Consider the following 21,880-nt stretch of genomic DNA (forward strand, 5'->3'; position numbering starts at 1 on the left):
TTAAAACTTGAAATTAAAAGTAAAATAAAATCAAATATTTTTTTGATAATTCCCAATTATCAAGGGCAATATATATTTCCATTGATTTAGAATTTCTTTCTATTTTCTTTAATCAGCTTATTCTCTGGGTTTTTAAATAATTTTTTTAAACACCTACGCATTAAATGATTTTGTTTAATTTCCGTTTCCTTTTTCCTCCTGAGAACAGAAGAATCCCCATCCTGCCATGTGTTACAGTTTCTGAGGCTTCCACAAGGGAGCTTCTCAGACTTTCATGTGCATTGGATCCCTGGGCAGCTTTGTTAAAATGCAGATTCTGATGCAGCAGAGCCTGGTCTGCATTTCTTATACCCAGATTCCCCAGGTGCCTAATGGAAATGACAACACCTAATTTGCAAGGTGGCTCTGAGGTAACTTGTGGAGGGCCCAGGGCAGGGAGGCAGATGGAAGCTGCTCTCTTGGGATAAATGCTTCCCTCCCTCTGCCCCTCCGGCCCAGTGCTGGCCAGGTTCATCCTTGCTCCAACACGGAAGAGCACTGTGCCTGATACACAGTAGGAGCTCATTAGTATTTGTGGATCAAGCACAGAATGAATGTTTAAAAACATGTCTGACAAATACATTCTCTCTTTTTTTTTTTTAACAAACTGATATTGAAGATAATTTTTTTAAATGTTTTTATTTATTTCTAGGAGAGAGAGAGAGAGACAGCGTGAGCAGGGGAGGGTCAGAGAGAGAGGGAGTCACAGACTGAAACAGGCTCCAGGCTCTGAGCAGGCAGTCAGCACAGAGCCCGACGCGGGGCTCCAACCCACGAACCGTGAGATCATGACCTAAGCGAAAGTCGGACGCTTAACCGACTAAGCCACCCAGGCGCCCCGAAGATAATTTTAAAGATACTTTTTAATGATAAAATAATAACCCATATGCCATCCTTTTCATGCAGATATTTATTTGTGTAGATGACCTCATTCCTACAAACATCTTTTACGTTATTGTACTGAGGGCAGGAAATATTATGTTTCCATCTTACAGTAGTTTATAAATGTCTTTTTTTTTTTTAACGTGTTCACAGTTACACTTTTTATTTTATTTTACATTTATTTATTTTGGACAGAGAAAGAGAAAGCATGAGCAGGGGAGGGACAGACAGAGGGAGACACAGAATCTGAAGCAGGCTCCAGGCTCTGAGCTGTCAGCACAGAGCCTGATGCGGGGCTTGAACTCATGAACCTGAGATCATGACCAGAGCTGAAGTCGGATGCCTAACCAACCGAGCCACCGGACACCCCCAGTTACACTTTTTATGACTGCTTAATATCAGTAGTATTGATGTTCTGCAGTTTATTAATTATTTCCTAATTATCCTAATTTTCCTAATTTATAAATATTTATAAATAAAAAAATTTATAAATGTATTTATAAAAATTTTATAAATAAAAATATTCCTAATTTATAAAAAATTATAAATATTTCCTAATATCACTTAGGATGTTTTTTATTTTTAATTTTTACTACTTTAGATAGATACAAAGCTAACAGACAATTTGATGTAGTTAGTCTCCCTCTACTGTACTGTTTCTTTGTGGGGTTTTTCTGGAGTATACTTCCTTATTTTCCCCTATGTTTAATTTACGTGAATATTTTTCTATGATTTAGAAGGTAATTTTAAGCTCTGAACATTACACACTATTATCAAAGCATTATAGGAATAGCCTTAAAAATAAATATATAGGTATTATTTAATCAAAGAGTATTACTTTTTTTGTTTTCTTTTATATAAATGATAAGAGTCATACTTTCCCCCATCTAGATATTCTTTTCTAAGTTAATTTAATCTAAATTTTGGTATCTGTGTTCCTTTACTCCTGTATGTTAAAGCAATCGCTCCATTTAGTTAAGGTTCGCACAGTCCTCCACCTTTCATCCTCATATACTCTTTAAAAAGTAACTAATAACCACACACGTAAGGAGGAGACTTTATGAAATGAGAAATGAAGGCTTATGCTAGAGATCATTTACACTGTATTTACCATAAATGAGTTAATTAAATACTATAGCTGGCAAGTGTGTAGCCTAAACTTAGAATTCTCCTTTACCTTTTAAAAGTACTCCTGCAGCACTTTTAAAATAGATGTTTGTGAGGGGCCCCTGGGCGGCTCAGTCGGTTAAGCGTCTGACTTCAGCTTAGGTCATGATCTCGCGGTTCGTGGGTTCAAGCCCTGTGTCCGGCTCCGTGCTGCCAGCCAGCTCAGAGCCTGGACCCTGTTTCTGATTCTGTGTCCCCCTCTCTTTCTGACCCTCCCTGCTCACGCTGTCTCTCTCTCTCTCAGAAATAAATTTAAAAAACATTAAAATAAAATAAAATAGATGTTTGTGCTAAAAAATTATGGTGCATCTTTATTTCCCTCTGCAATAAAAACGTAAGTGTTTTCTTTCTCTGCAGCTTAAAGTGAGTAGAAAGAATCTTCTTAATGTCTGCAAACTTATATTTAAAATTAGCAGAAGTGAGAAGAATGACTCTCTGATTGAAAATGACAGCATTCTGGGTGAGTATCACTCAGCACCGCCACTGAACCAATGTCGCACTTGAGTGTGAATGAGAAGTTTGGGGAGCAAAGTTCTCATTAATGGTGGCTAGAATAATCTTTATTTTCTACTAATATCCAGAAGTGATGTGATGCCTATTTTTGCTCTGTCTCTGTGTTTTCCACATTCTTTTTAATGTATCCCAGTTAGCTATTGGTTTGAAATGTCTATATTAACATTATGCGACTATCAAGCGTTCCCTATTTAAAAATTCGTTTCCTGGTCTTGGATTGACTATCAGACAAAATACACATAATGGTATTTGACACAATTGAAAATTTTGGTCCTTTCATGTAGTAGAAATGACAAACACTTGGAAGACGAACTGGAAGACAGGTGTTGCAGGCATTTGACATCAATGTGTCTCAAATGTGTTTCAAATATGTACGTAGAGAAATTTTATTGCACTGTAGCTTCCTAGCTAATAATGTTTAAATCTTAAACAGTAAATAATTAAGATGCTTCAGTAGTTATTTAAATAGAAATCTTTTAGGAATTAGTATTGCTGATCTAAGGGGAGGCAGCAACATGGAAAATATCGGAGTTCTTTTTTTGCAACATAGGATAAATAATCTCTTTTATTTTTTACCTCAGCAGACAGGGACAAAGAAAGAGTCTGACAAATGATCCCACTGACATTAATAAAAATAAATGTGAAATAGGCATGATTAACCCCTAAAATCTAGTAGTTGTATGTTTTTCAGATGGAAGTTGTTAAGTTGTCTTGGGATGTTATATTTGAAGTATCCCTTTTTATGGTATTGAGATTTCTTAAAAAATCCTGTGTTGATTAATTTCCCATTCATACAGCAACCAGTATATTCTTAAAAGTTTGTTGAGAATTTAACTCTTAAATTGTCTTAAATATTAATTATTCTATAATGACTCAAATTTTGTATAACTAAAAATAAAGGTAAATATTAGTACGAGGCAAGGAATGGCGTTTAATTAAAAGAACATGTTCTTATTTATATATTAATTATCCCGTCCTTTTGCTGTCACTATTATTTCAGAGAGTTGTCTTTGCTAAAAGTAAACTTTCCTCTTTATACCACATGACTAACCCCTAACAAGCATTTGAATGTAGGTTCTCACTAACATTTTGCAAATTGTATTTGATGTTCACATACAAGTGCTTTAAAATGTCTCTCTCCAGCTGTTATACATTTGTAATAATTCATCTCCTTGACAGAATCATTATTGGAGGTCCTGAGAAATGAAGACCTGCACACTAACACTGAAGCTTTTCTATACTGTATGGGGGCTATCAAATTCATTTCTGGAAACCCAAGATTTCTCGATGAAATGATCAGCAAAGGTGCTGTGGAGATATTGATGAATTTGATCAAGCAAATCAATGAGAACACCAAGAAATGTGGTACATGTCTGCCTAACTCAGGCCACTTGTTAGTCCAAGTAAGTATTTTACTTGAAAATGTTCTATGTCTAATATTTGTTTTTATGTTACCTAATACCCGTGACCTGCCAGGGGTGACAGGTAACAAGTGGGCTGTTACCTACAGGCAGGTGGGGGTGCCTGGCCTCGGGTTTCAAGAGCAGCAGCCACTGTTCCACCTCTGCCCCGCTGTGTGCCCATTTCCTCTGGGAAGGCCACGCCATGGCTTTTCACCGGATCGCTTCCTGTAAGGCTTTGAAATCCATTTCCAATACCCTGAAGAGAAAGTAGGCCTGGGAGAATAAAAAGTAGCTTGTCTCTGCAAAACAGTTGTGTGCTATCAGAATTTAAACATGCAGAGTTTTAATTTTTAGAGTTTCAAAGACTGAATATTGTTCCTGAGGACATGTAGCTAATGTCATGGATCTCATATCTGCAATAAAAAGCAGAAGTTAATGATACGGAGGTGTGGAGATGACCTGCAGGCCTGAGACTTTAGGAATGAAGGTTAGCAAAACTAGATCTGTTTAACATGACCAGCGGCAAGAAGAAAAAACTTTGTTACGTGTTAGCTCTATTACTTCTTTTGTGGCAGATTACATTTCACAGTTAAATTATTTTCATCGGAGCTGCTTAAGCTCTCGTGTTCATTTTTAGATGAGATTTTGCTTTTTAATAGCGTTTGTATATCAGATAATAGCATCTTTGATGTAATACTTCATGAGATTTGAAATGTGCCTGCCACAAACCATGAGAGACTCTTGAATGCTGACAAAAACTGAGGACTGATGGATGTGGGGGGGAGGGGGGGATGGGCATGGAGGAGGGCACTTTGGGGATGAGCACTGAGTGTTATGTGGAAACTAATTTGACAATAAACTATTTGTAAAAAAAAAAAAAAAAATGAAATGTGCCTGCCAATTAATGAGGATTGATTGGGCACTCAGAGTGCTTGAAGCTTTGGGGAAAGTATGTTAAAAATTAGATCTAAGCCCTGCCTTAAAGATGCTTAAAGTGTTTATGGTGATCATTAATTTTGGGCTTTGTGGTCCGTCTCCATTTTGAAAAAAGATTGTGAAAACCCCTTTTAGTCACGAATGATTCAGAATTATATGGGATGCACCATCTTTGGTCAAGGAAGGCTTAGAAACATTATTTTCCTACTGCCAGTGTTACTGAGTTATTCAAAAGTTTTCCTCCATGAAAATAATTACTTTGGTTATACAATTATTATATTTCATTATTAAAATGCAAAAAAAAAGGGGGTAAGGAAGAGTATTTTTTCTTATTCCTTTGTGTTTCCAACCTTTCTGCTTCACAACCTGACTCATCTGATTTTGAGTTTAATCCAGAGAGAAATTACATTCTTTCCCTGCTTTCAGATACAACATTTTTGACTGTTCTGTGACATCCAGATAACACAGTTTGCTTCCCTCCCCTCCTCTTGTGCCCGGTTTGCTTCTCTGGCCTCGAAGCCTGCAAGTGTCACCCCAGAGGGTCTTTCAAACCCCCATCTTCCCCCTCCTTTGTTCAGTGCATCTCCTGTGTCATCTTCCTTTTTCAGGGAGAACATTTCTCAGTAATGTCGGCCCTCTTGGCCCTCATCATTCCCTACGCCATTCCTTCAGCTGGGCTTGAGTTTGGGGAAAAGGAAAGTTTAATTCAAACCAAGAGAGATGACTCAGACATTTTGAGCCCGGATGGTTCAGAAAATGATACTATCATCATTAGAAATTAGAGAGTTATACAAGGAACTCATCTGGTGAGAAAAGGAAATTACATAATTAGTCTTAACTTGAAAACTTTAAAGTGCCAGGAGAATGGCCAAGTGGGGCTATCCAGTAAGCGACTGCAGTTATGAACCTGTGCTCAGCAGAGAAAACAGATTTAGGGCCGGGTGCATGGAGGGGATAGTTGAAGTCCAGGAAGACCACGACATTTCTCAAGGGGAGAGTATAGAAAGTTAGTAGAGGGGGGCAGAGAAGAGATTCTATAAAACAGCCAGATTTATGGAATGGGGAAAAAAAGAGAAAAATGCAGTGGCCCGAAAACTAAGAAAGGCCCATGTACATGAAAGTAGGGGAAGAGTGCGTGTGCTTCCTTGTATGGAGAAGTTGGAGTAGGTGGGTGTGATGGAGTCCTGCTGCTAGCCGTCCGTGCTCTCTTAGAAGCTTGTAAGAGTTCTTTATCCTTGTTTTTTTTTTTTTTTTTTTTTAATGAAAAGGTGATTTGATGTAATTGATTTTTTAAAAAAATATCTAAGCCCTAGAGCAAACTCCCTGCTTTGAGCAATTGGAGTTCACTGCTGTGTTCTGTGTACAGCCCCTCCTCTACCACGTCTTCAAGAGCCTGAAGGTCCATTTGGCTTTGTACCCGGTGCTGGGACAGGGCTCTCTAGTGACTGACGAGAGCACAGGCCTGAGCTGGCCTTTTGTCTCTGACCCCGGCAGTGCTTCTCAGTCTCTGAGCCCTGCTTTCTTTCCTCGTCTTTAAAGGACCAGCTTAACGCGTAGTTGGGAAAATTAAATGAGCTCATCAAAGCACTAGAATAGGGCATGGTACATGCACTCAGCAGAAATTTATTAAATAAAATCAGAATCACCAGAACCTGAAGCTGCAATTGAAGAGCAATTTCTTCTGATGGGAAAAAAAAAATAATCACGAGAAAGTAAGATGATAGAGGTAGATTTCAAATCTTGGATCTTTTTATGTTTTTCCATCTGTGACAAGCTCTGGAGAACCATGCTGAATAGAAACTAAAATTTGGAAGGGGGTGTTTTACTGGCAACGTAGAAGTCTGGGTACTTCACGGACCCCAAATTCTCAGAGCCAACTATTCTCTGCTTCAAGAATTTGGGGAATATAAGTGATGCCTTTGACTGAAGGCTGGAGATTCAGTGAAACAGTGATTTACATTTTGTTAGTAATTAATGACTCTACCTGTAAATCTTTTTTGGTGTCCTTTAAGTCTTGCGTTAGTTATACTTAGTCATTTTAAGATATATTTAGGTAGTTCATTATTATGAATATGCACACTTAAGTAGGAAAGTATGTTAACTCCCTTTCTCTGGCCTATCTTGCCTATGGGAAACCTACCTTTCAGACCATAAAATCAGAACCAAGGCAGTAACTGCCACCTGATGGAAGCTTATTCTGGTTATTGGAGGAAATAAACTGCATACCCATAAAATAAGAGCAAATATTCCCATGATTATATTTCTTAAATTCTTATAATTTTGTTGGAGATTTGATGATTAAGCAGAAAATATTTTTAAAGCATATTTTTTAGAGGTTTTGTTTGAGTAGGAAGAGGCAAATGAGGTCATTTATTTTCTTATTGTTTTAATTGAGGCATATCATTTACAATACAGTGAAATGCTCAGATCTTACATGTTGGATGAGTTTTGACAAAAGCGAACAGCCATCTAATCCACACCCCTGTCAAGAGGCAGAAGATTTCTGTCACCTCATAAATTTCCTCCCACCTCTTCCCAGCTAATTCCCACTCTCCTACCCCACAAATGGAACCATTTTTCTGAGGTCTTTCACCATACATAAGCTCTGCCTGTTCTAGAACTTAACATAAATGGTATATAAGGTGTGTCCTTTTTTGTGTCTGGCTTTTTTCCTTTAACTTTTATTTTGAACCAAAGATAGGTTCACAAGATGTTGCAAAAATAGAAGAGAGGTCCTGTGTCCCCCTCACCCAGCTTCCCCCAGTGGTGACATCTTACGTAACTATCATACATTATGAAAACCAGGAAATTGAACTGTATAGTACAGTTAACTAGAGTACTATTTCCAGCTCATTTTGCTTATCAGTATATTGTTTTTGAGATGAGATGAAACTTTTTTGGTCACAATCTTTGCTAATTTTGTAATGACATATTTGTTAGTGGGAAGATGACCAGCATTTGCTATTTAGGTGGCTTCTTTACTATGAAGAATACCCATTAGTGTAACTAACAACTTACTCAGCCAACTGATATGAGGGAGTTGCAGTCAGAGCCCTGGCCCTTCCTCTTCACCTCTCCTTCCTTTCTTGGAAAGGACCTATGAATAGGTAACTCTTGCTCACCTCAGATTCTCCAGGGATGGCACGTCTAAAGATTTGGAGAGGAGCGCCTGGGTGGCTCAGCCAGTTAAGCATCCGACTTTGGCTCAGGTCATGATCTCATGGCTTGTGAGTTCAAGCCCTAGGTTGCGCTCTGTGCTGACAGCTCAGAGCCTGGAGCCTGCTTCGGATTCTGCCCCTCTCTCTCTGCCCCTTCCTCACTCGTGCTCTGTCTCTCTGTCTTTCAAAAATAAATAAACATTAAAAAAATAAAAAGATTTGGAGAGACTCAGAGACCCCAGACATGTAATGTAGTGTCTTGGGTTTGAACTTGGAAATAAGAGAAAAACTAAGGCAGATGGGGATGGGGAGAAAGTTATCATCATGGTTGGAACTTGTAATTTATGAGTGAGGCAGGCATGCATTCTGAACTTGAATCCCTGAATTAGAACTATCACAAGCTGTATCTGCCCCAGAAGGAGCAGAGGAGAGTATCCTTTGCTCCCTAGTCAGGAAGGAAGCAAGGGATGGAGAGGGGTCAAGAGTATTATGCTGAAGAATATGTCTTCACAAGGAAGGAACATCACGAGTGGGAAATAAGTATTCCTATGCCTACCATTTCTGGGGAGAGACATTTGCTTTTTTTTTTTTTTTTTTTAATGTTTTATTTATTTCTGAGAGACAGCATGAGCAGGGGAGGGTCAGAGAGAGAGACATAGAATCTGAAACAGGCTCCAGGCTCTGAGCTAGAAGTCAGCACAGAGCCCAACGCGGGGCTAGAACCCACAAACAGCGAGATCATGACCTAAGCAAAAGTCGGACGCTTAACCGACTAAGCCACCCAGGCGCCCCCCTTTTTAAAATTTTTTTAATGTTTGTTTATTTTTGAGAGAGACAGAGAGAGAGAGAGAGAGAGAGCTTGAGTAGGGGAGGGACAGATAGGACACAGAATCCAAAGTGGGCTCCAGGCTCTGAGCTGTCAGCACAGAGCTTGACATGGGTCTCGAACCCACGGACCACAAAATCATGACCTGAGCTGAAGTCCAGTGCTTAACTGACTGGGTCACCCAGGAGCCTGACATTGCTTCTTAATTACTGCCATATCTGCTCAGCCTCATCTCTTCATTGTAGACATATTAGTTTTGGCAATAAAGAAATGTCCCTAACTTTAACATGTAATCCGGAAAATTAATGTTATTACTTGGTAGTTCTTGGTATTACATTATCTTTTTCAGATTCATTTTCCTCATTTTACCACATTGACATACTATATAGTTTATACGCCATTCAAAATTTCAAGTATGCTGATACATGTAATAGCTACAACTAGAAGAGTCAGCTACCTACTCATTTTACCAAGGTAACTGACATACAGGCAGGAAAGGGAGAAACAATAACAAACATAGGCAAGTGTTAAATAGTCTCAGAGTAGGGCATTGGGCGTTTGAGGAGGACAGAACCATTTCCTGCTGAAGTAGGACACCTACGGTAGGAATGTGCCAAATGGGCTCCATAGCCAGGCACCAAGCATTATTAAGGATTATGAGTTGTTATCACTTTCATATGCACATATCTTAACTCCAATAAAATGCTTAGGAATTTGGGGTGCTCATGGCTTCATGTGTGTGGTGGCATCTTGTCACTGATTTCTCTCGTCTCGGCCAGAACCGTATTAATCATATATGAGACAATATGAAACTTCTTGGGTTACCACAGAGGCTCTGGTTTTGGTATATATTGTGGTCACAATTGGGCACAAGTCCAAAACATGAATGTGCTTTTATTAATAGAGGGAGATGGTTTTGCTGAGGTTGGAAAATGGTGTGGCTTTGGCTCTTAAATCATTTGACACTGTTTGTGGTCTCTGGCGGCCGTGTTTATTCTTTCACATCATCAGCGGGAAGTGAACCATTCTGCAGTTGGCAGTTAAGTCGAGATAAAGCTCAAGGGATTTTGGTTATGGATATTCCAGATGATTGAGAAATAAAATGAATGCTTTTAGAGACTGCCAAATGGAGTGGGAGAGACAACAAACAAGGAGTCGGAGCTTAGGATGCCCACCTATCTGGTAGCCAGTGGACTTTCTGAGCCTGTTTCCTCATCTGAAAAGTGGGGCTTCTTATACCTTTCCTGGCTGCCTTAGGGGGCTGGTATAGGGAGCAAATGAGATCACGTTCACAGGATAGCTTTAAAAACTATAAAGTAAGCTGCCCAAATTCTTTCCATGATAGCATTTGATATAGAAAAATAAATAAAACTGAATCTTGATGCTGATTTTGGTAGAGGAAACATAATAATTTTCAAACTACTAATGGCACAGTCTTTAATTACGTTGTGTTCCAAAGGTTTCTTTGAAACCTGGTTTTTTGAAATAGGGAAAAGTATTTCTCCAAGGAACAATATCATGGTTGATGGTGAAGTTCTGTGGCCAGCTAAAAAGCCTGTTTAGTGTTTATTGCACAAAACCAGGAGTTCTGTGGTGGGCTGTGAGCTACATGCCCTTCGCTCTGGAGCAGCTCCCATGGCAGAATATCTTCTGGGGCAGAGGCTGATGAGTTCCCTGAGGGCTGAGGATTCCAAAGGATGGAAGGTGCAAAGGGCCATCCTCTTTGGAAATGCATAGTATGCGTAGGCTCAAGTCAACCAAACAGCCCTCTGCACTTTGCACCCACCCTGCCTTGTGCCCCCAACCCTGCAGTAGAGGTTGGAGAAATGAGGCCCCAGCTGCTGGGCCCATGGTGTCATTCTTTTAATTATTTTTTAAATGTTTATTCATTTTTGAGAGAGAGAGAGACAGAACGTGAGTAGGGAAGGGGCAGAGAGAGAGGCTCTAGGCTCTGAGCTGTCTGTCAGCACAGAGCCCGGACACGGGTCTTGAACTCACTAACTCTAAGATCATGACCCAAGCTGAAGTCAGACGCTTAACCCACTGAACCACCTAGGGACCCTGTGCTCTCATTCTTAAATCCTGTGATGTAAATCAGGAGGGCCTCCTATTTTAAGACAATGATTTCTTGTGTTTGCTGAAGTTTTTCAATTAATAGTTGAGAATATAATTTGAAATTGATAATTAAGTGCCTATAATCAATTTTAAAAAATAGGTACTTTTGAATTCTAATTTTACTGTACTAAAATGCTTTCATATAATTTTATAAATTATACAAGGCTTTATGAATCATCTCATCACTTCCCCATGTAATCTTTCCCTTTAAAATGTGTCTCCCAGTGTTGAGTAAACAGTGAGAACGTTCAGTGCTAGATAGGACGACTTTGCCAAAGTCATAAGACATTTTCTTGGAGATTCTGATGGAGGGTGGGGACCAGTACCTTTTATGATCAAGGAATTTGGGGAAACTGGAGAGAAGAGGCTGCCTCAGAAAAAATGAGCACCATAGAGTTGTAGAGTGTAGCTCTGTCATTTTTCAGGAGTAAATTTGTAACGAGAATCACACCAGAATATTTCTTTCTTGATATACACCAAAAATGGAGGCGATGCCTCAAACATCATCTAACCACTGCTAATAAGCAAGGACACTTAAATTCTTATTAATCATCTTGGTAGGTGATCAGTACCGTATTCTTTTCCTTTTTCTTCTTCCCACTACTTGCCTAGCTGTCCCATGCAGTTGTACTGTTAGGAGACAGGAAAAAAAGAACAGAAACTCATATTCTTTGGTTTGCTCTTTCTTTGTGAAATGACACTTGGGAATTGCTCCTTTAGAAGCTCAACAGGCATCTATGTAATCATGTCATTTGCACTTCTTTTTGTGTCCCGAAGCATTTGAGATGGCTTTAAAAATTATATAAAATAAAACAGAAAAGTACATAACTAGGGTTAGGAACAATACAAATTAGAATGGAAAGTTAAGAGATGGATACACTTCCAGAAGCATAAAGCTTGGACTTTGGTGAACTCCTATTTTAGAGGCAGGCCCAGTGGGTGGGCTTTCCTGGGGGAACAGAAAACTCATTAGTGATTTCCGCAAATATATCTCTGTTAAAAGTTGGAGCAAGGCTGAGAGTTGAGTGGGTTGACTAGAAATTCGCCTTTACTGTCACCACAGTATTTAACTAGACTCTCCTCCTGCCAATCTTTATACATATTTCCCAGAAACAGCCCCTTGTCCATGCTTGGTGGTCAGCCCCACCCCCACCCTGCAGCGAGATTGGTGGCTCCCAGCCAGCCTCTCAAAATGGGGGCCTGCACTGCTTCCTCTGCCTGGTGACCTTCTGATCTGCAGGCCTCGGAGCTTTGAGCCCTGGTTTACCACCAGGCCTCCGTTAATCCCCTGCACTTTCTTGCCAGAGGCTTCTTAAAGGGGAAAGTCCTCCTTTTCCGCTCCCTTGTCCCTTAACTCCTTGCCCTCCTCCTCCTTTTCTTCTTTCTCCTCCTCATCTCCTTCCCTCCCCCCACCCCTTCTTCTCTGCTTCACTCTGCCACGTTTTATGGGCTTTTTATTTATTGTCTTCATAGTAGAAAGAGGAGTAAGAATCCGTGTGTACACAGAGGGGCTCACAGAGGGAGAGAGGGTGTGTGAAACAGTGGCTTTGCTTCTGTGCTGGGCATGGTTCAGGCATGAACAGGATGGTCTGTTAGCCTAGAAGAGGGCGTGGCCAGGTGCTCGGAAGTCTGCACCGAAAAGTAAGCCTGAGCCAGTCCAGAGAAATGAGCAGGGGATGGGCAGCCTGGAGATGAGGTGGGAGGGGGGTTGAGGAGGCCATTCTGGAGAGGTCAAAGGATGTGCGTGTGGGGCAGCATTTGAAAAGAGGAAGGGGAGCAAGAGGTGAACTTGGAGGCATGAACTACACCGCGGAGAGTGAGCACCTTTAAGATATGCTTTTTGATGCATTTTACCTGACAGGCCAGCAGAAGTCAGAGGAGGCCTTTGCACAGGGAAGGTTAGATTTTGAGATGCTTCCTGTGGCCACAGGGAACCATGTGGAGAGATGAACAGGGCAGGGGAGAGACTGGAAGAGACTGTTCAGAGGTCGGTAGAGTTTGAGAAGGAGGTGACACAGGCTTAAATGGAACTAGCAACCCCGGTGATGGAAAGAAGAAGAACAGGTGACCCCTAGATGTGAATGGGGAAGGTGTGAACGGAGAAGGTGTGAATGGGGAAGGTGTGAACGGGGAGGAGTTTAGAACCTAGAAAGGAGCTGCTGTAATAAATGAGATGGAATAGAGAACATACTGGTCCCCTTCCAGGAAGTCTATTTTTCTTTCATCCATTATTTTTTATTCCTCTGCTCCTTTAAAATCACCTTAAAATCCATCTACTTCCAAGATATTGTGTGATTAATTCATGACTTTCTGATATCCTAACCTTTCAAATTATCCCAATCTTTCCATTTATAGGTATTCACCCATTCATTCATTCCATCCACAAATGCTTATTGAAGACCTACTGTGTGCCAGGCACTGGATTTGTCCTAGGGGCACAATGATGAAAAGACCGTGCCTAGGCCTTTACTAAAGCTCTGAGTATCGAGGGCTGGACAGACAATAAAACATAATACTCAATAACCTAACAGTAAACAGTTTGTGGAGGGTATATGGTAGGAGATGAAGTTTGAGGGATTGGTGAGGGTCAGATCATTCTGGGCCTTGTAGACCATGGTCTGAAAATGGAATATTATCCCAGGAGAAATGGACAAAAAGCTAGTAGGGCATATGGTGACAGAAAGCAGAAAGACAGGTTCTGGGATGTCACTGAGGTTTGGACTTGAACAACCGGGTTGACAGTAGTAGCATAGATTGAGGTGTTACTATGTATTTTTCAAGTGTGCAGCACGTGTCTCATGTAAGTTATTCTACCAGCATCACAAGTGACACACCTGGAAATATTTGATGTCTCACATCTCACTCAACTCCACATACTCCCCACAATGTGACATGGGCAGTATATGGAGAGGGCAGCACACGGAGAGTAAATGTGCCCCTCTACTCTTGATTTGGGCCATTTAATCAAAGCTGCATTTTGGGAATAGAGGAAACTTGAGCTGCTATAACTTTTCCTAATGAGGTAAGAAAAATGGTGGAGAGAGGAAAAAAACTGAGGTTGAAACAAGAAAATAGAAGCTCCTAAGAAAACTACTATTCCTTTTGCTGACAGCGCCCCTTACCAGCGATTGGATGTGGAGAGCGAGAGGATGGCGGTAGATCAAGGTGCCCAATCCATGAAGCCTTAGGGACCAGGGAAGAGGACATGTTTCTGTGCACAATGGTTAGAATGTATGTTCCCTGGCCTCCGACGGCCTAGCTTCAGTTCAGGATTCACATGGGCATCTGAGCTCTTCGGACTCCGAGCGGGAAAGCTTGTGAGTCATCCCTTGGGTTGATGTAAACCAGAAGTGCTTGAGTGCCTGGGCTGTCTCTGGAGAAGGAGAACAGATAAAGCCAGGGCCTGATGATGAGAATTTTCCATTTTATGGTGGTGATGGCCTGGAAAGCCTAGAATGATTTATTAGCTTTCACACAAAACCATTCCTTAGCTTGGGAGACTGTGTTGTGGATCTACGGTGAAGTGGAAGGCTCAAGTAGTTTGTTTTCCCCTCCAATGCTTTGGATGCCGGAGCTTTCAGGGAATAATTTACTGAATTGCTGTGTAATTGAATTGACTTCAAATGGCTTGAACACATTTACTTGAAGCATTATTTTTATTTTCTCTGCTTTCAAGGTAGTCAATTATATTTCAACAAAATCTTTTTGTTGCTGTTGTTATCAAGGAAAACTCATCAAAGATACATATCTTAATAATTGTTTTTCAAGTTTATTAGCCATGACTATAATGAAGCCTTATATTTACATAGTGCTCTACAATGCACAAAAACATTGTTCCATGTTTCCATTTTATACACACAACCACCCCAAAAGGTGAGCGGGATTGGAACCCCTTTTCACAGCTGAAAGGATGGAGAAGTTGTGCAATGAGTGGGTACCTAGTCACATAACTAGAAAGAGATTTGGAACTTGAGTCTCTGCCATTTGACTCTAAGGCCAGTGATCTCTCATCTGTATTTTGGGTGTGAAGTTCCTCAAGAACTGTGGGGTTGGGACCCACAATGTTTGAGTTCCTCTTAGGTGATAGGCATTGGCAATGCCCTTCACACCTCTTGTCTCATTGAATCCTCACAACTTGAGGACAGTTATCACCATCCCAACTTTACTGATGACAAAAATGTTCCCCAGAAGGTTCACAAACTAACCAAAGCTAGTGAGTGGTTGGGCTGGGATTTGACCAGGCATCCAAATCCTGAGCTGACTCTTCTTAACCAAGAGCCTGTCTGTACTGTTCCATGAGGAAAGATCACACTGCATCAAACTCCTAGAGGAGAACACAGGCAGCAACCTCTTTGACCTCGGTCACAGCAACTTCTTACTAGACTCATCACTGAAGTCAAGGGAAAATGAAAGCGAACATGAACTATTGGGAACCTCATTAAGATAAAAAGCTTCTGCACAGTGAAGGAAACAATCAACAAAACTAAAAGGCAGCCTACAGAATGGGAGTAGATGTTTGCAAACAACATATCTGATAATGGGTTAGTATTCAAAATCTATAAAAAACGTATCAAACTCAACACCCAAAAAACAAACAACTCAGTTAAGAAATGGGCAAAAGACCTGAATAGACACTTTTCCAAAGAAAACATCCAGGTGGCTAACAGACATATGAAAAGATGGTCAAGATCACTCATCATCGGGAAATACAGATCCAAACCATAATGAGATACCACCTCACACCTGTCAGAATGGCTAAAAATAACAACACAAGAAAGAACAGGTGTTGGCAAGGATGTGGAGAAAGGGGAACCCTCTTGCACTGTTGGTGGGAATGCAAACTGATGTAGCTGTTCTGGACAACAATATGGAGTCTCCTCAAAAACCTAAAAATAGAACTACTCTATGATCTAACAATTGTACTATTAGGTATTTACCCAAAGGATACAAAAATATAGATTCAAGAGGGTACATGTACCCCAGTGTTCATAGTAGCATTTTCAACTATGCCAAACTGTAGAGAGAGCTGAAATGTTCATCAACTGATGAACATATATATATATTACTCAGACATCAAAAAGAATAAAATCTTGCCATTTGCAATGACATGGATGGAGCTAGAATGTATTATGCTAAGCAAAATACTTCAATCAGAAAAAGATAAATGCCATATGATTTCACTCATGTGGAATTTAAGAGACAGAACAGGTAAACATATGGGAATGGGGGGGGGAGAGAAGAAAGGGAAACCACAAGAGACTCTTAATGATAGAGAACAAACTGAGGGTTGATGGAGGGAGGTGGGTGGGAGATGGGCTAGATAGGTGAGGGTATTAAGGAGGGCATTTGCTATGATGAGCACTGGGTGTTGTATGTAAGTGATGAATCACTGAATTCTACTTCTGAAACCAATACTGGACTGTATATTAACTAACTAAAATTTAAATTAAAAAAGAGAGAGACTTAATTAAAAAAATGAAAGTATTAGATAACAGCAGCATTAATTTTATTAAACTTTACTAAACTGGATTTACTAAATTGTTCTCTTCTTCACTTTTAGACAAAGATAGCTCTCCTAAACATTTTTTACAAAATAAGATGAATATGCAAGAAATCAATACTTATCTCTTGGAAGAGAATGAAACTAACAGTCTTAAATGTCCGTTGGTCACAGCATTATTTGATGCTACTCTTAAGACTGTGGATTGAGAGGTTTCTTTTTTTTTAATTTTTAAAAAAGTTTATTTTGAGAGAGAGTGTGAGTGTGTGTGTGTGTGCGCGCGTGCGTGTGCGTGCACGTGCACATGAGTGGGGGAAGGGCAGAGAGAGAGAATCCCAAGCAGGATCCCCACCAGCAATGGGGAGCTGAATACCCAGCTCAAAATCACACTATGGGATCATGACCTGAGTGGAAATTGGACGTTTAACCAGCTGAGCCACCCAGATTCCCCTGGAATGAGAGGTTTCTAATCTGTGGAACTGAGGTCACATGTCTTAGTGTGAAGTGAGCGTCTTATGATGGACAGCTAACAAACCCCGATGATGATCTATTTAACCCTACGGTTTTGGTAAATGAGTTGCTTATTAACATGAATTTCTCATTCTTTACCTTTGAACCAAATAGGCTTTCTTTGTATCCATTTCTATTGTTTGTTTCATGCTACTTGTCCTTAGGCCCATGTTCGCTGGTAGGAGATGCCTAACAGAGCATCTTGGTTTTACCACTGATTTAAGGAAGCTTGTAGGAGAAATTGTGTTGTACCGATTAGTATAGCTGTATTTTCTGATTAAAAACAAAATGGCACAAATGTGTTTTTATCTCAGATGACTGCTACACTGAGAAACTTGGCTGATTCACCACCAGCAAGAAGTAAGTTGCTAAGCATCAGTGCCCTCCCCCAGCTCTGCATGGTGATGGGACAGCACATGGTTGACAAGGATGTCTGCACCAATATTGCCAGAATATTCAGGTAGGTGGACTAGGAAAACAAACAGCCTTACACAAATGCTAAGGTTTAAGTCTAGGGGAGTCTTTAATATTTGTGTGCAAGTGGCTGGCAAGGAATCCTATTTTTGCTTCTTACTTCACTGAGAAGAAAAAATAAATCTAATGGCCCAAGCTCAAAATAAAGGATTTAAACTAATGACTCCATTTCATATGTATCCCTAATGTGATTCTAAATTCATCCATTGGAAGTCACTTAGTTCTTTGGTGAGTTAGGAGTTCTATTAGGGTTTTTACACAAACATAAATTCCTCTTAGATTATTGGAGAAAGAACTATATCACAAAACATGGTAAACTTTCCAGTACACTTGGAAACAGTCACAGGGTTTTAACTCAGAAAGGGGACCATTGTTTAGAAATCTCATCTGACCTGATTTGTAACAGAAGGTTATTTTATTTCAGTTGTTTGACCGAACTTTGGTTCACACACTCACGTGTCATGTTCACACTTCACTCCAGGTCACTTCAAAGCAAGATGTTTAATTTCTGTCTTTAAATTATTATATTTCCTCCCTCACTGCTCTTTGAGCCAATGGTTTAACATAATTATCCTTCTCAAGAGACCTGGGTCTTTCTTGAACTTTATTGTAATTGTTTAGCAAAATAGAAACTTTCAACAAGGCTGAGTTGGTAGTTGACCACAGTATGAGGATGAGTCCAGACCCGATTTTCAGCACTGCACTTTCCTGTCTGGGTACTTAATTCTGGGTGCTTATCATTCTCATTTTGAAGCACTGTAAAATCATAAATTTTGTTTTATATATGGTGGTATGTAGAGATCCAATTTAATTTTTTCCACGTGGATAGTTGGTTGTCCCAGGACCTTTTATTGAATATGCCATTTTGTTTTTTCACTGACTCTAAATGTCTGGTTAGTTAAACACAAGGTTCCTTATACTTGTAGGTCTGTTTCTAGGCCCTCTGGTCCATCCTCAGACCAGTACTGCATTGCTCGTACTGTTATAGATTTAAGTCTTGCTATAAGACAAGATCAATTCTTTGCCTCTTTTCTCCTTTAAAATCTCAATTCTTCCCTCTTTCTCATGAATTGGAGAACCACCTAAGGTCTGGGGTAGGAACTTTAGGATTTTTCATAGAAGAGCACTGAGTATATAGAGCAATTGGGATGCAAGAGGGGAGAATTGACACAATTATGATACTGAGCCTTTCATCGATAAACATTTATGATGTCTTCTTTTATCTCTTTCCATAAAATTTTATAATTTTCTCCAAAAAGACTTTGCACATCTTTTGTTAGATTTATTCCTTCATGGCTTTTGCTGCAATTATGCATGCAATCTCTGAACATATTTTAAGGGGATTAAGAGGTACAAACTTCTACTTATAAAATAAATAAGTCATGGGGAAGAAAAGTACAGCATATGGAATATAGTCAGTAATATTGTAATAACTTTGTAGGGTGACAGATGGTGACTACACTTATTGTGGTGAATATGTTATAATGTATAGAATTGTCGAATCACTATGTTGGAGACCTCAAACTAATGTAATAGCACATGCTGACTATAAAATATGTGTATAAAATATTTCCTAATAGGCTGTTGCTGACGTACATAAATAGTATTTAATATTTGCTTATTAATTTCAATCCAAGAATCTTGGTGAAATTTATATCTAAGTGTTAGTTTATAGATTCTTTTGGATTTTCTATGCAATTTGTCTATGCAAATAAGTATAGTTTTGGGGTTTTATCCCCCATCATTACAAGTCCTCCCTGCCGTCCCCACCTCTTTCTAACTGTATCGCCCAGGATGTCCCATGCAAAGTTGTAAGAGTGTTGGACTGGCTGCCTTTCTCCTGACTTTAAAGAAAATATTTTTGTGGTTTTACCAGTTAAAAATAATATTTATTGCAGGTTTTTGTAGATACCCTTCAGAAGGCTCAGGAAGAATTTTCTTGCACTAATTGTCTTGAATGCTTATATCTATTTTGATTATGTAGATTTTCTTTTCTAAATGCATTAATGTAGTAGTTACAGATTAATAGGTTGCCTCATGTTAAACTGCTGTACATTGCTAGGTTAAATTGACTAATATCTCTTGTAGGATTTTTCATCTATGAGTTAGAGGAAGCCTGTACTTTTCCTTTCACGTTGTCCTTATCTCGTTTTAGTGTCAAGTTTATACCAGCCTCATAAAATGAGTTGGGAAGTGTTCCCACTCTTTCTTTTTTATAGAAGAATTTCTGAAAATCAAACTTATCTGTTTCTTGAAAAGTTTGTAGAACTTGCTTGAAAAGTTACTTTATCCTGGTGTGTGTGAGAGCGTGTATGCACCCATTAGTGTGTGAGCATCATTGACCACAGATTCACTTTCCTTAGTGGCTATATATCCAGCCATATTTCCTCTTGTGTTAGTTTCAAAAAGTTATATTTTTATGGGAAACTGCCCATTTAATCTAAGTTTTCAAATAATATAAAGCCATTCCAAATATTCTCTTATTATTCTTTTCCTCTCTATTGCATCTCTAATCATGTCCCCTTTTGTTATTTTACTATAACAAAATAATAACTTTAAAAGGTAGGTGCTATCATTGTCTTCCTTTTACATTTAAGGAAACTGAAGTCACAGAGAGGTTCAGTAGTTTTCTTGGTATCGAACAGTTGCGGTTCAAACCAGGCAAATTTTGAATTCATACATTTAACCACTATGTTACACTACATCTGTGTTGTTGATACTCACTTTCATTCCTTATTTTGACTGTTTATGATGTTTCTCCTTTTTTCTTTATCTGTCTTACCAAAGATTTGCCAATTTTATTAGTTTTTGCAAACAACTAACAGATTTATTGATCCAGTCTATTGTATGTTTGTTTTCTGATATATTCCTACTGTTCTTAGCTGTTTTAATCCTTTTCTTCTACTATCTTTGGATGTATTATAATTTTCTTCTGTTTTAGTTGGAAATTCAATTTCTTTTTTAAAGTCTTTCTTAAGACTTTCATAAATTTTGCTTTAAATACTGTTTTACCTGTATCCCACACATTTTGATTTGTAGTATTTTTAGTTATTCAGGCCTAAGTGGTTTTTTTTTTGAATTTTTATGTTTCCTTGACCCATAAATTATGTTTTTAAGTTTTCAAAAGCATGTTTTCTAAAATATGTATTTTTACTTTGCTTTCCTAACTTAATTGTTCTTTGACCAGAGAACGTGATCTGGAAGACACCAGTTCTCTGAAAATTCGCTGAGACCTGTTAATGGTCAAGTTTTTCAGATATTGATGATGTTTTACCTATTAATCTCTCACTTAACAAGAGACTTATGAACACGTCCCAATTCCATAGTGGTTTGTCAGTACTGCCTTGTGGGTACTCACTTGTTTGCATGCTTTCAAAATTTCAAAGCCATTGAGCTTTAAGGCCTATTTTGCCTGCTATTAGTATGCCACTACAAGCCTCATAGTTCAAGTACTTTAACATTTGTTTCTGACAAGTTCCCAGGGGAGTCACTGGTTCTTATCTAAACAGATTTTGTGTAAATTTCTTGGGTTATGTGTTCTGAACCACATGGATAGTGTAAATTCACACCGTATACACGTGGTCCTTTTTTCAAAGGACCTTTTCTCCTGGACCCTCCACCCCTAACTCCATGCCCCCAGAGTCTAGAGCAGACAGACAGCAAGCCTCCTTGTGGCTTCTCTGGACTGGTGTGTGGAGTATTTCTAGACTCCTTTCCATTTACTGGGCAATGCTTTGAAAGTCTGCATTTAAAGTAACCCTATGTGTATTTGAGCTTTCCGAAAAAAACACAGAGTTTATTTTTATTTTCCCATTTGGCATTTCTGCAGCAAACTTACTTCTTACCATGACTGCTGTGTAGCCCTGGCCAACTATTCCAGATGTTACTCCTTGTTTTTGAAAGTGATAAACAAATACCAGAAGAAACAGGTCAGTTCTCCATGCTTTTAATTCTTCGATTTGTCTTTGCATTGGTGTATTTGTGTATGCCCATATTAAATGATCTTGTGTTTTGGGGGCGCCTGGGTGGCTCAGTGGGTTAAGTGTCTGACTTTGGCTCAGGTCATGATCTCACGGTTCATGGGTTCAAGCCCCGCATCGGGTTCTGTGCTGGCAGCTGAGAGCCTGGAGCCTGTTTCAGATTCTGTGTCTCCCTTTCTCTCTGCCCCTCCCCCATTCATGCTCTGTCTCTCTCTGTCTCAAAAATAAATAAAAACTATAAAAATAAAATAAAATAAATGACCTTGTGTTTTGAATGTACAGGTTTCTATCAGAAGCTTCAATCTGATGTGTAACGGGCAGCCCCAGGAGTGAGAGTTACCTGTAGGAGTTGAGGAGGGAGTAGTTTGAGGGAGAAA

The 21,880-nt window shown here is 39.4% G+C and overlaps 1 protein-coding gene across 8 annotated transcripts in view; it reads left to right on the forward strand.

Moving 5' to 3' along the window:
• Nucleotides 1-21,880, forward strand: part of ARMC2 (armadillo repeat containing 2) — a 135,299-nt gene that overhangs the window by 51,653 nt on the left and 61,766 nt on the right. For all 8 annotated transcript variants that reach the window (XM_039237431.1, XM_039237428.1, XM_039237426.1 and 5 more), the window contains 4 exons: nucleotides 2,446-2,548; nucleotides 3,781-4,004; nucleotides 17,364-17,509; nucleotides 21,353-21,452. In XM_039237431.1, coding sequence (XP_039093362.1) covers nucleotides 2,446-2,548; nucleotides 3,781-4,004; nucleotides 17,364-17,509; nucleotides 21,353-21,452 — 573 coding nt within the window. The remainder of the gene's footprint in view (nucleotides 1-2,445; nucleotides 2,549-3,780; nucleotides 4,005-17,363; nucleotides 17,510-21,352; nucleotides 21,453-21,880) is intronic.

Source organism: Hyaena hyaena, unplaced genomic scaffold, assembly GCF_003009895.1.
Source record: "Hyaena hyaena isolate Hyena2069 unplaced genomic scaffold, ASM300989v1 scaffold_123, whole genome shotgun sequence".
Taxonomy (NCBI): domain Eukaryota; kingdom Metazoa; phylum Chordata; class Mammalia; order Carnivora; family Hyaenidae; genus Hyaena; species Hyaena hyaena.